The sequence below is a fragment of the Lutjanus erythropterus genome, chromosome 10 (assembly GCF_056507025.1).
Source record: "Lutjanus erythropterus isolate fLutEry1 chromosome 10, fLutEry1.hap2, whole genome shotgun sequence".
In the NCBI taxonomy this organism is placed as follows: Eukaryota; Metazoa; Chordata; class Actinopteri; order Lutjaniformes; family Lutjanidae; genus Lutjanus; species Lutjanus erythropterus.
The window spans coordinates 38,794,623-38,807,786 of record NC_139326.1 but is presented as its reverse complement, the minus strand read 5'-3'; the positions used below and the strand labels follow the sequence as shown (position 1 = coordinate 38,807,786).

General features: G+C 37.9%; 1 protein-coding gene across 1 annotated transcript; it reads right to left on the bottom strand.

Annotated features, from left to right (window-relative positions):
* Window positions 1–503: 503 nt before the first annotated feature.
* Window positions 504–11,227, bottom strand: dpp7 (dipeptidyl-peptidase 7). Its single transcript, XM_084729260.1, has 13 exons — window positions 11,059–11,227; window positions 10,113–10,239; window positions 9,892–10,031; window positions 8,022–8,185; window positions 7,022–7,157; window positions 6,682–6,763; window positions 6,158–6,324; window positions 5,091–5,151; window positions 4,596–4,714; window positions 2,505–2,661; window positions 1,192–1,256; window positions 1,041–1,111; window positions 504–950 (listed from the first exon to the last, which is right to left on the bottom strand). The coding sequence occupies exons 1-13, from the start codon at window positions 11,146–11,148 to the stop codon at window positions 839–841; spliced, it is 1,491 nt and encodes a 496-aa protein (XP_084585386.1). The 5' UTR covers window positions 11,149–11,227; the 3' UTR covers window positions 504–838.
* Between the last annotated feature and the right edge of the window lie 1,937 nt (window positions 11,228–13,164).

Sequence of the window (13,164 nt, the reverse complement as noted above, 5' to 3'; positions counted from 1 at the left end):
AGATGTCTACATATGTCTATGGTCAGCATGTCCCCAGTCTGGAGAAGCAGCAGGAGTACCAGTGTATGCACAATAGACCACTACTGTTTTGCCAAAGGAATCTACTTGCTTTGCAATATTGGGCTTTTTTTAAAGGTGGTCTCCCACCAGAAAAGGCTGTTAGATTGCAGGGTAAAGCAGTGATGATACTCTAAATATAGTGTACACATAAACAGATTATTTTGTCCACAGCAGCGCATTGCTCAGCTTCCTACACTGGTACTCCTGCTGCTGCTTCTCCTACCATCTACTGTAGGCAATACACTGACTATGGGTAAGTATTTCACAAAACACACAAAGAATCCAGACTGTCCCTTTCAAAATATGCCCCTGACCCAATCCACACAATATTAATACTAAAAATTATATAGTATACACAGAAGAACTGAATTAATGAGTCCAGTAGAACTGAATTAATGAGTCCATCAAGAAAATTTAGTGGCAAAAATTTTGACAATCATTCACTGAAGTTGACATTCATTGGTAAGGTTTAGGTTTTGGACTGATGGTCAGACAAATCTATTTTGGCACCAGAATTACAAAGTTGCAGTTTTATTGAAAAATGGCCATAATGATTTTCTTAAGTCAGTTCATTCAATTTTGCTTCTCCACACACTACACACTGTATACACACTGACTACAGTTAGTGTGCAGAACAGAATGGAACACATGGGTGGACTTTTTCTGTATTTTTTGTGCAATGTTGAAATGAACCTGAGTTGCACTACAGTGCTCTTAGAAGTGACAGGTAATAACTGGTTTATGTGATTCCAGTCCTGAAGCAAACTGAACCTGTGCTTTAAGGTGACTGTTGTAATCTGGTCCTCTCCATCTTCACCCACTGTGCAATGAGGTCTGCTTCCGTCTTCCTGGCACTGATAACTGACACTGGGTCAGCATCATTAGATCCTCTGCAGAAAACAACAGTAAAATATCAGGTTAGATTTTGCTCTATGAGTTTAAAAAAAAAAGTAAATGCAGGAGCAGACAGCTCACTGTACCTCAGATCCAGATGATGAGCTCCTCCAGAGATGTTGACGGCTACCAGTGATGAGCTCAAGGACTTTCTCACCTGAACAGCAGAGTGAGATTCAGACTGAAAGCAGTGACTTCACAGTTTACTGAAGTGTTCTCATTGGTTTAATCTCTTACCCCGCCGTTTGCCCATGGGTCCAGATCTCCATTGGAGAAAATGATGTTGCTGGCTGTGGAGAGAGCTGAACAGAAGAGGAGAGCTCATTAGAAACAGAAACACTGCTGGAGATACAGCACTGTATATGGGAATACTCAGGAACCAGGATTCACTCCAGTAACAAAAAACACTGACAGACAACATGCAGACAGCATATTAAGCATGCCATCAGGGATAAAAACACTGAACCATGTCTCTTCAACTAGTTACCAGAAAGACGTCTTCAGTAGCCACTTGGTGACTTCAATTCAATGGGCCTCATGCAAGAGACCACTCACAAGTAAACTTGCTCTTATTTTTGTTTGCATCTACCATTTGTCATTTTGTTAGTACCCATTGATTTCTGGGATTCACCATTATTTTTACCTCTCTCACTGGGTAAGAGAAAATTTTACACGTGGTCAAAAGCAGAATTACCAAGATAAGAAAAATCATTAATATATAAAATAGTAGTTATTTATGTATAATTGTGTTATAATTAAAATATCTATACTGCAATGTAATAACCAAATATTGTCATTTTTTATTCAGTGTTTCATTTTGAGGAATGCCTTTAACCGCTAACAGTCAAAAGGTGTCAAATTTTACAGTTTTTCCCACATCTATTTCCTCATTACTTCCTTATTCCATCATCTTATGTAAAATAGTTCAGGAGTTTTGCACTGTTGGTCAGACAAAATAAGTAATAAACTGACACACTGTAATAGAAAGTTATCAGGCAAGTCAAAAACATTTATGCTATTTTTTAACAGTTACAGCTCGTTATATTTCTTTTCCTTTACTACCAACCATTTGATAATAAAATTTGATTTATTTAATTCTTAGTCTTTTTTAACACCTTCATTCTTTCACTTCCGATACTTTGCATCTCTGTGCAGACACAGCATTCCTCTGTGCTTTTCACTACTGCTGAAGTTCTTACAGCCTTTTATGATGGCATGTCTGCAGTTCTCGGGCTTGTATCAGTATTTACACACAGTGCAAGACCTGCCCTTAAAGTCCTTTACCTATGTTAATAAACAGTTTTCCACACCCCTGCAGTTTATGATCAAGTGGGATTCATCATTCAGCTCAGCAGGTGAGAGCAGGTTTGTGTGATTAAGAACGTTTGGTGCAACTGGAGCTGACTTTTTAAATTTTTTCTCTTAACAGAAAATTAAGAGAAAATATAAGTGACAATTTAAGAGAATGTGGCTGCATGAGGCCCAATGTATCAAATCACATTAATTTTCATTTGTGGACAGTCTGATGCGTCTGTTAGTATTCAGCTCACCATCACCCCAGAACTGGGTTTTGAGCCAGCCTGGTCGTGGAACCACAGCCCAGCGTTTGGTGCAGTAAACCTCACGGTCTCTCTCAGTGAAGGCCATGGGAGGAAACATGTCTGTCACATTGTTGCTCTCATAGCACAGATTGATCTCTGTGCACGCCTGCAAAAACAACAACAGCAGTGATGGTGTTGGTGTGATGAACAGTGTGAAGATGATACACCACAGATGACGGGGGTATTTCATTCATCATCATAAAATTCTGACTGTCAAATATGGAAATACAATCTGTTTTTTGTTTTTTTTTAATCTTTTTAAAGATATACTGAGGCATTATTTAAATAAATCATGCACATAATTGATTAAATCATGTACATATCAAAATTCAGATGGTGTAGTCTTTTTCACTAATGGTTATTTGTATATAATTTGTCAATTTTCAGTTGTTATCAGCACTTCTGTTGTAGGGTTCCTGTACAGAAGACACCAAGATGGAGGTTGGAGGTGCTTCTCCAGTTTGACACCATGAACAGTGTGATGTTGACCTTGTGGGGCAGCTGGATTCATGAGATCATGTGTAATAAACCATCTGGCCTGTCAGGTTAGTGTGATGTGTAGATAATGTCAAATGTATCCTGTACATGTCTGCCTGTATAAATGCACATTGGTACTGGTATCAGATACAGGTGGACAAACATTTAACATTATTATCAGCTTTCAGGGCATCCAATCCCACACCAAATACAACTGAAGCCAAAATTACTTTAGTAACATGTCATGATAGTTTGGCGAGTGAAATACTAGCAGACCATTTTCAAAGTTTGGAGCCTGCTTGACAAATTTTAGCCAAAGGGGTCTCTTCACATCTGATCTCAAGCTATGTGAATGAAAACGGGTTCTGTTGGTACCCAAGTATCTCCAGTTTACAGACATGCCCACTTAATGATAATCCCCAGCAGTTTTTTGTGTTTTATTTGTTTTGGGGGTTTTTTCTCGCCTATTTTATTTGAATACATCTGTATACTGGGCTTCCCAAACAGTATTGGAATTGCATGAACTGTGTATGACTGGAAAGCAGAGACTCTTGTGGCTTCAATGAGCCCAGCAGAACTTTTTCACAGCAGTCATTTTGACATGAAATAGTAGAGTTTCAGGTATTACCAATGATACTAATTATGGTTCTGTTCCATTCAGGTTAAACAGAGTTAAGGTGCTGCTATTGTGCATGTTGGTTCACTGGAAAGGCTCTGCTACACTAAATGGTATGGGACATTACTATGTTATGTCAATATAGCTGCCATGAAAAAGGTCTGTTGTATTAATTTGTGATGTTAGTCCCCATAGTGGCCATTTAATTGTAGGGAGACTATTTTTTCAAACTCAACTTCACTGTATAAAATGACCTCTAGAATAATGACAACCTCATGAAACATCACGACCACAAACTAGAGACCTGGAGCATTCAGAGGATGGATGGCTTCCCTAGGTAGAGGGGGGGCTCCTAGTAATCCCCCAAAAAGAAGTGCTTGCCATTTAATCACATAAAAAAATAGGTTTTTTTCAAAATCCCCAGATGTCAAAAGTTACCAAATGAGAGTATGCTTTTTTCCTCTGGTGTTCATAAAGGTCTTGGTGTCATAATGTGGTACTGAAGAGGACTTTTAATCAGTTTTATCAACTCTCCTGTGGTCAAAATGGTTTAATTGTGCACCAAATCTGTGTAATAAAAGGTACTGACCCAAAAACAGCTGCAACAACTTATGAGACAATATAAAACTTCTAAGCCCTAATACACTTTCAACTTTTAACATTTGAATAGGTGCCTCACCAAAACACATTTTTCATTAAAAATTGATTTATGACTAAAAAAAACTTAAAATGAATATTTAGGTTACATCTTTGAGATGATACATAACCCCTTTGACATATAATGTCAATGATTTTACCCTAAATATCCCCCGTCTCCCATAAATATGGTCAATGGAAGGAAGGGGTTGCAGATACAAACCTGAAACAATCATATAGTGACACATTAATCAGATTACAGTAAACATTACTCTACTGTACATGATGTGTGTTGGTGGTTGTTGGAGTACCTGGTAGTCCCAGGCCATGCTGTCGAAGCCCAATCCACAGCCGGTGGGATCAGCACACTCCAAATACAGATTGTACAAGTCGAAACAGGTCAGGATCCCAGTTGCATTGTACACAATCGCTGCAGGAAAGGATTGTGTAACATCAACAGAGGTTCATTTGAGGTTAATGAAGTTTCATGATATGAAAGCTGTAATGAGATCAAGTGGATACTACACAATAAAGTTTTTAAAATACTTTATTAAGTTTACATCCTGAAAGAAACCAGAACAAGTGAACTACAGAAGTGGAAGGTGGACACTGCCCTCTACTGTCTGCTGGCATGAAATACATCTGATCACCCAATGAGGAGCTAACTTCCAGACTTGACACACTCTTTCCAGTCTGAAACACAGTGGCATGATTTTAGATTTCACTTACCTGCTGTCCATTAACAAGAGGAACACAGTGCAACCAGAAATTTAAGCTGCTTTGAATAAGAGACAGTAGTTCTTTACCTGCAGTGTTCTTGAGGTTAGTGAGCAGGTCAGGTCCGCTCAGCATGGTTTCACAGGCCACCTGAAAAACAAAGTCATGTTATATACAGTATCTCCTGTTGCAACATATATGGAACAGATCTCATCTGACTCATTGGTAAGGATCCCTTAGAAGTGAACTACATGTAATTACATTATTTTAACCATATTTTGTAGTAGTTTGCTGGTAGTTCAATTAAATTCAGGTTTACATAGTGATTCAAGTAGTTAAATCATTTTTTTTTACCATACTGCAAATACATTTTGGACAATAAAAGGTAAGGAATGATTGTTTGATTTTTATTTTACTAGTGTTTCTCTACCAAACTTCCCTGCATTTTCCTATGAATAGTGGGATATTTCATTTTTTGTTGTTAATGTATGACCTGTGAACAAGTGGGCACTTTTTTCTGTACATTCAACTGGGTGGAATTTTTGCTGGCATGTGATTTTTTTGTTTTATGTTTTGTTATAATTTTGGATCACATGTACACTGTCAGTTTGATCTTTTTTTTTCACATCATAGTTTGGTTAACTAAAGCTACTTGGAAAAAGTAGTTCAAACTAAATTTCTCCATTGGGTTGGTCTTTTAATTAGTAGCATGCAAAGCCATGCTGACAAAGCAGCTTCTCCAACACTGGTTATATTTGGTTAGTGTTGTGACAGTCTGTTCTCTGGACAAGACCTGTAATATCTTTCTGTACTAGCATTTCTTGTTACTTATCGACCAGCATATACATAATATATTTCCAATAAGGTCATCAATACTGATATATACTGATATCATATGGGTGATTTATCAGCTAGGCTCTAATATTTACTCAGCTTCTAAGCGATGAAAGTGCACATGTGCAGCCCTGTTAGAGGTGCACAGCTGCTCTTTAAACTGCTGGTTTTGTTTCCATATTATACAACTTGGGGGAAAATTAATATAGAAAGTACAGTTGATAAGTTTATGTTCTCTAAGTAATTTCAGTATGTGTAATGTTTGTCATTCATGTATGATTACTTATACTATTAATTTGCAGTTTTAAAAGGCTGTGTGTACCTTGACAGGGTTGGCAGGCATGTTGCCCATGAAGTGAGTGCTGTAGGGGTAATCCAGCATGGCCATCAGAGTGAAGGCGTTCCTCAGCAGGCCGTTCAGCTGGTGAATGTCCTGAGCAGATGATGGAGGCTGACACAGAGAGAAGTCGGACTGGATGCGACTATAATCTGGTAACAGTAACAGTAAACAGTGGGTTTATATTCCTTATGAGTTACTACATGACACTGTTCTATTATTTCCCTTCTGGACTTTAACCAGTGCATTGTGCATAGACCATTATGTAATACTCCATTTTTTCCACATTCTGCCAATAAATCCCCCTAAATCGTACACACTGGTCCTTTAAATAGAGCAACACCTCTCAGGTCACCGTAAATCCCTGAAATATTTCAAACAAATTCAAGTGTCACTGTTACTTCACGACATTATATAGTCCAATATTTCTTTTCATTCATCCTTATTGTTTGTGTGCATAAAATTGAGACCACCTCCTCTTCAGAAGCAACACTGTCACACAGATGTACCTTGACGTTCAGCTAATTCTTTCAGTTGATGAAAAGCTCCTCTGACAGAATCTCTGCATTCAGGGGCCACACTTTCAAAATCCTGTGGATAAAAAAAGAAAAGGATCATTATTCAACCTTCACAATTCACAAATTATTTGCTACAAAACTGCTTTGTAGTTGGGATTTTAAAGTTTTTCCAAAACAGCTCTATAACAGTTCCAGAGAAAAATAATACTTGAAAAGTAACAGCTGGCACGTTTTCAGAAACCTTGCTTTGGTTTAGGTAGTTAAGGTTATACTTGTCTGTCTGAATCTCAAGGTGGGTGACAACATAAAGCAGAGCATCCAAAGCACTTACAGCTGTAACATCTCTAAAAAACTGCCTTGAGTCTCCCAGGCCAGCAGTGGACAGTATGGGGGCGCTGGCAGCCAGAGCTCCAGCCACAATGTTTGGATACTTGAGTCTCATGTAGACAGACAGCATCCCACCATAACTGCAGGAAGAGACGAGACAGTTGAACAGGAAAAGCTCTGAGATGTGCAAGTATGACAACATTCTCCTGGAGCCACATTCTTCACATACATTTTATATGGATTAGAAATTTTGTCATCAAAATTTGTATTTAATGTGATTTTCTTGGTCTCTTCTGTCCTGCAACATCTATGTCTGTCTGTCCAGGGGATCCCAGAGCCCCCCCCCCCAAATATTAAAAGGGGTTTTTATTATGAAGTATTTCCATACCTGATCAAGGGTCTAAAGAATAGAGGTTGTCTTATGTGCAGATTGTAAAGCCCCCTCAGAGGATTTGTGATTTCTGGGCTACATACATATCATTTGGTTTGACTCAGTATAGTAAAAATTTATATATTTCTGAATCCTGACACTGCAGTTCCACTGCCATCTGATTTATAACAATTTATCCTGGATGTTAGCCTGGCATCGCCAGACTAAGGGTTATTTTGCAGCCTGTTTGACAGCTGACTGCTGCAACACCTAATACTGGACCAATTTAAAAAGTAGTTGTCCCCTTTAGTCACTTAAGACACAAAAACATGGGAAAACAGGCCAGGTCGAAGAATACTTAAGTTAGCTTTTAAGCTGCTTACCATGATGATATCCTTTATCATGTGTAAAATTTGATGCCAAATTAGTGGGAAATCTGAAACCTGCCCACTAAAATCAACTGCAGTTATTTTAACTTTAAAATATATTTTTTCAAGAGAACACAAAAACCAAGTCACAAATTCAAGCTTCAATTATATAACCAGTGTTGGACTGATAACATTTATAGGAAATAAAAACTTCTGAGGAGCTCAACAACAAGTCACACACACATGGTCGCTCACGTGGATCCTACCTGCCACCAAACACGATGACAGGACAGTCTGTGGCTGCCAGCTGCTGTTTCAGCTCAGTGATCATGACAGCATAGTCAGCGAGGGCCTGCTCCACTGTCAGCAGGCCGATCTGAGGGATGCTGAAGGAATCTTTGCCAAACGGCAGTGATTTGCCGTAGTACCTCTGGAAGAGAGAGAGTTGTTCAGTCTTAATATTCAAAATATACATAGACAATATCAAAGCTGCAGTATATTCCAGCTCCAGACAGTGAAGGAAATCATGCACCTGTAATGAGAAGTCATTGTCATCTCCATTATGTGACTGTTAGGTCACTAAAACTACCCTCTGGCTTCTGGCCACATGAGTTGATGAAGTACCTGCATGTTCGTTATTGCATTTAAAATCTTTTCAACTCTAGAACTAAATTTAAGACAAAACCAGCATTATATGTCTGAACATTCCTGATTAACTGACCCTTAGATGTCTTTAAATATCTAGGAGGACATCCAACACAAAGAAAGCTGCGAAACATATAAGACCGGAGAATTTAAAGGAGAAGTCTGGTGATATTCCATATTTTATCAGTGTTTAAAAGACTTAGCCCAGGTCCACCAAAATCACACAATAATACAAACTAACTGGTTGAGGTAGAAGATCAGCAACATCCATGTTCTGTGAGGTAAAATTATGATTTTTGCCAAAGGAGTCTGGTGGCTTTGGAGAAAGCAATATTTAACTTAAATAACTGCGGTCTCCTGTCAAAAAAGTCTGCCTGATGGCAAGATATAGCAGTGAGCTGTTTGTAAATGCACCAGAGAGATAGCTAATTCTCAAGTCTCATTCACAGGACGTCAAATACCAATATTATGGGTTGGTTAAGCATCCTGAGCACAGCAACATAATGAGAAAAATAAGGAAATGCAGGCAGAGGGGAGGCTCTCTGCAGATACAGTCACTATTACACACTTCTAGTGGACCATAAGTGATGACTGAGAGGGATTATTGCTCAGTCTGTGTGTGTTTTTTAGGAAAATTTTGCATATTATGCCTTGAAGTATAGCTGTGTATCATTAGACATGTTTCAGTATCAGTTCTAAAACAATATTCAGGTTAAGGTGACATGTTTTTACTACAAAATCCATTTCTAAACACAAAAAAATAAAAACATGTTGCTGAAGCCTGAAGCTGAAGTCTTAATTTGGCAACACGTATTTATATCACTAACTACCTGGTCAAATAATAAGTTAATGAGACCACAAATCTGACCAGATATTTGATGTCAGCTTTCAATCTTTCAGTCCTTTGTGCCACAGACACATTTGGTAAGTTGCCAGAGAAGCAAGCAGATCTGACACCCAACCATATTTTTAAGATACTTTATCTCTTTTTCCCTCAATGAAACTGAAATGTTTTTCCTTTTCCTTTAATCTTGCATTTCATTAATGCCCATCCTCTAGTCAAACTCCTTCTCTTGAGGTTTTTGTTTTCATGTATGTGTTGTTATTTTTATGATCCCCTTTCTCTTTGCTGTAAAATACATATAATAGAAATTATAAGGCCACTATTTTAACATTAAGAAAGGAACAGAGATTTCTGCAGTTAAACCAGCTGACTTGATTTTGTAATGATGGTTGGTTTCCTTGTTCAAGTGGTGTAGTGGAAACCAAGCAGCCTAAAAAGAAAAGAAAAGAAAAACAGACTGCTGGCAGTGAAAATCAGCTGACCATATGACTCAGACTAGTCATCCATTTTCCATTGTCACATGATCTGCAAAGTCTACTCATTCAGAATTATATGATCAGCAAATGTTTAGTCAAAATGATAATTCTGTGTGCTGACAATACTGTATTGACTGTGACGTGTATTGATTTGCACCAGTGTTTTCTTACATGTTCAGCAAATATGACCAAGGCTCCCTGCTGAGCAGCTAACTCTGTGATGAATCCAGAGTTGAGTGCAAATTCCCAGACGTCTCCCTCATTGCCAGTGTAGAAGAAAATTGGGCCATGGCCTTTCTTCCAGTACTTATCTAAACAGAGAGAACAAACAGAACACAGTAAGTCATTTACTCATAGAGTCTTCACATTTAAAATGGGGAAACTGTTTTCACCTGTGATCAGGTAACGCTGACTGAAGGTCCCGTTCCCCATGCTGTTAAAGTTGAAGTGGTCCAGAGTCTGACTGAAATACTTCTCTGTGAACTGGGGTTCACTCTTGAATCCATTATGTTTCCTTGACTGTAAAAATGAAAGTACAGTACATATGATACTGAATTACTCTGTTATTCATCAAGCTCTTAACAGGCTCAAACACACCAGAGTTTGAAAGGGAGAATAAAACAGGAGTTTCATTTGATATTGCGGTTTTAAATTGTGCTCCTTGAGATTCTCACCGTAACTTCAGGGGACGTTTCATAACTAAAGTCAAACCAAATTCCATTCAAAAGCCTGGAAATGTATCAAAGCCTTGATTGAAAACGATACATGCAATGAGGGAGTGTGCTTTAAAGACCTGTAGTTAACACTAAATCTCCATTCTTCAGTTCGTCTTGTATCTGACACACCATTTCACAAAATAGACGTTTTCACACCGAAATGAAACATAACAGTAACACAGGTGTAACTAATGAAACTAATTAAGGTTCGGTTCAAAGGTCAGAATCACGGTGGTGTTCTCAGTGGAGCCTCTGCTCCAGCAAATGAAACAGTCTTAATTAGTTCCACTGGCAACACCTGTGTTCACTATTTCATATCAATAATATGGCTGCCGTGAAAAAAGTCTATCTATATTACTAGTACGTAAAATTTTACATGAGGCTCACCCTTAGTATGCACTCCAATATGAAGTGTAATATAAAGCCTTGTCTACATAAACTAAAACATTGCTTCATTGGTCACTTGTATAATGCATTTGAGAAATATGTTACAATTCTACATAATTTTCTGGTCGACAACGACGAGAAGTTGAGCACGAGACGTTTGAATTGAGTTTTCTCCAAAGCGGAACTGAGGGTTTCACAAAAATAGTAACACACACACCGAAAAGTAAACCGTTACCTGATAAACGCTGTCTGACAGGCCATGCAGCAGGTCAGCAGAACAAAGTAGTCCTACTGTTACCGTCAGAAAGGCTAATATCTTACTCATGTTCCAAGCATAACGTTGCAAAAGACCACTGCATAGGTTTTTACACGTTTGTAACCCACCGCGCCTGCGCCGAACGCACGTGTCACATGATGTTGTGATCTGTGCTGCGTTTACGTGCGTCCCGTAAGATACACCATTATGTTTTCAAGTACTGTCCTCAAATATAATTTTGAGTATTGAATTGAATTGAATTTTTACTTTATTTGAGTATTTCCATCTTACTTTCCACTTCTACCCCTCTACGTTTCAAAGGTAAATATTGTACTTTTTTCTCCACATGTCCTTACTTATTCAAATTGATAATACAAAAGATTGTCAACCAATAAATTATGATATAAATTGTAGATTATGATGAAACTTAATTGAAACTTATAAACTAGCCAGTGTATATATGAAGTGAATAAAATTAGCTCCACGTTAACCAGCTACAGCGTTAAAGTGATGAACAGATGCAGCAGTAATTATAATCCAATAATATCACACATATTACATTTATTCTGCAATGGAGCGTGCTACATAATGACTACTTTTTACTTTTGGTACTGTAAGTATAATTTGATACCAATACTTTTGTACTTTTAAAAACTGGAACGCATGACTTTAAGTTGTGGTAGTGAAGAAGCTAACAATGGAAGTGAATCATGACCAATTTTGAAATATAAAAATACAACAGAGTAAAAGCATAAAATGCCTCTATACTGTTTGTCTGGTATAATCCAAGTCTCCTAAAGTCCCAGCATACCAAGTTGACTAAAATAATGTAATTTACACCACGTTTTAGCCTGAATCTTCACTGTAGATCCTTAGCTTGGAGCCACATTCACATGCACACTGTCTGTTTGAAAACTGGTCACCATTCACTTCCATTGTTTGGGAGATTCTGCTACACTGTTTTCCTGTGAAACTCCAGCAGTGTTTTGCAGACTAACAAAATAAACCTGACCCTCAATCAGCACAAGGGTGAGTATATAATGACTGAATTGTCATTTCTGGGGAAACTACAACAAAACACAACCTGTACAGCCGGTCGACCCAGTAGGGTCAGCACTGGGCATATCAACTAATTTGTCGTTTCTAAACACTGTGGCCATTTGTATACCTGATCAACCATATCACTTCTGGAAAGCTGAGTGATTTTTCTCTCAGCTTCCTTCTCTGCAGCCTTCGTTGTGAAATGACGTCAAAGGTCACTGTGACAAGAGCTCATTCAAAACGTCACAGTAATTCTTCCGTATTATGTAAACCCAAGAGTAACTTCAGCTTCCTGCAGTGTGTTAACAATATTATGACTCAGTATAATTAGACCTGGTACAGAAACCATAAGCACTATTGTTACCACAAAGATAATACAGGATTTCACAGTCGTGGAGTTTTTGCTGTACAGTCCTCATGGGTCAAATGATAAGGATCAAAGTTGTTAGAACGGGCTTTGATTCCACCCGTCTGTTCTGTCCTGTAGTGAGGTTTAAAACACGGGACAACACAGTGCCAGAAATGTAATATGTGACTGTAATGTTGACAATTCAATTTGCTACATTTTCTGTAGTAAACTGTTTTTACATTTTACCTGACATGGTGGAAGTAACTAATTACAAATACTCAAATTACTGTAATTATGTAGTTTTTAAGGTAGATTTTCAAGTCTGTACTTTTACTTGTACGTCAGTATTCATTACACTATGTAATCTACTTGGTTACTTTTCAAATCACAGTTGAGTACTGAGTGCATTTTGAATGAATATCCAAACTGCATTTTAGTGGCCAATAGGATTATCTGATCACAAACAGGTCAATGACAACCAGGAGGTACAAACAAAAAATAAAACAAAACGCTGCAGCAACACAGGTTTGGAGTACAGATTTTAATTATTGATTTATGTTTGGAGAAACAGAAACTCCTGTTGATATTGCATGAAACACTGGCGGTTAAAAAGTAACTAAATCTCTGAGTAGTTTTTGATATAAATACTTTGTACTTTTACTTCAGTATTTTTCTAACACTAATACTTTTACTTG

Coding starts and splice junctions, on each gene's coding strand:
- dpp7 (XM_084729260.1), bottom strand. CDS start 11,148: ATGAGTAAGATATTAGCCTTTCTGACGGTAACAGTAGGACTACTTTGT. Junction 7,158..8,021: donor GTCATCGTGTTTGGTGGCAG/GTAGGATCCACG, acceptor CTCTTCCTGCAG/TTATGGTGGGATGCTGTCTG. Junction 2,662..4,595: donor GCATGGCCTGGGACTACCAG/GTACTCCAACAA, acceptor TTGTTTTTGCAG/GCGTGCACAGAGATCAATCT.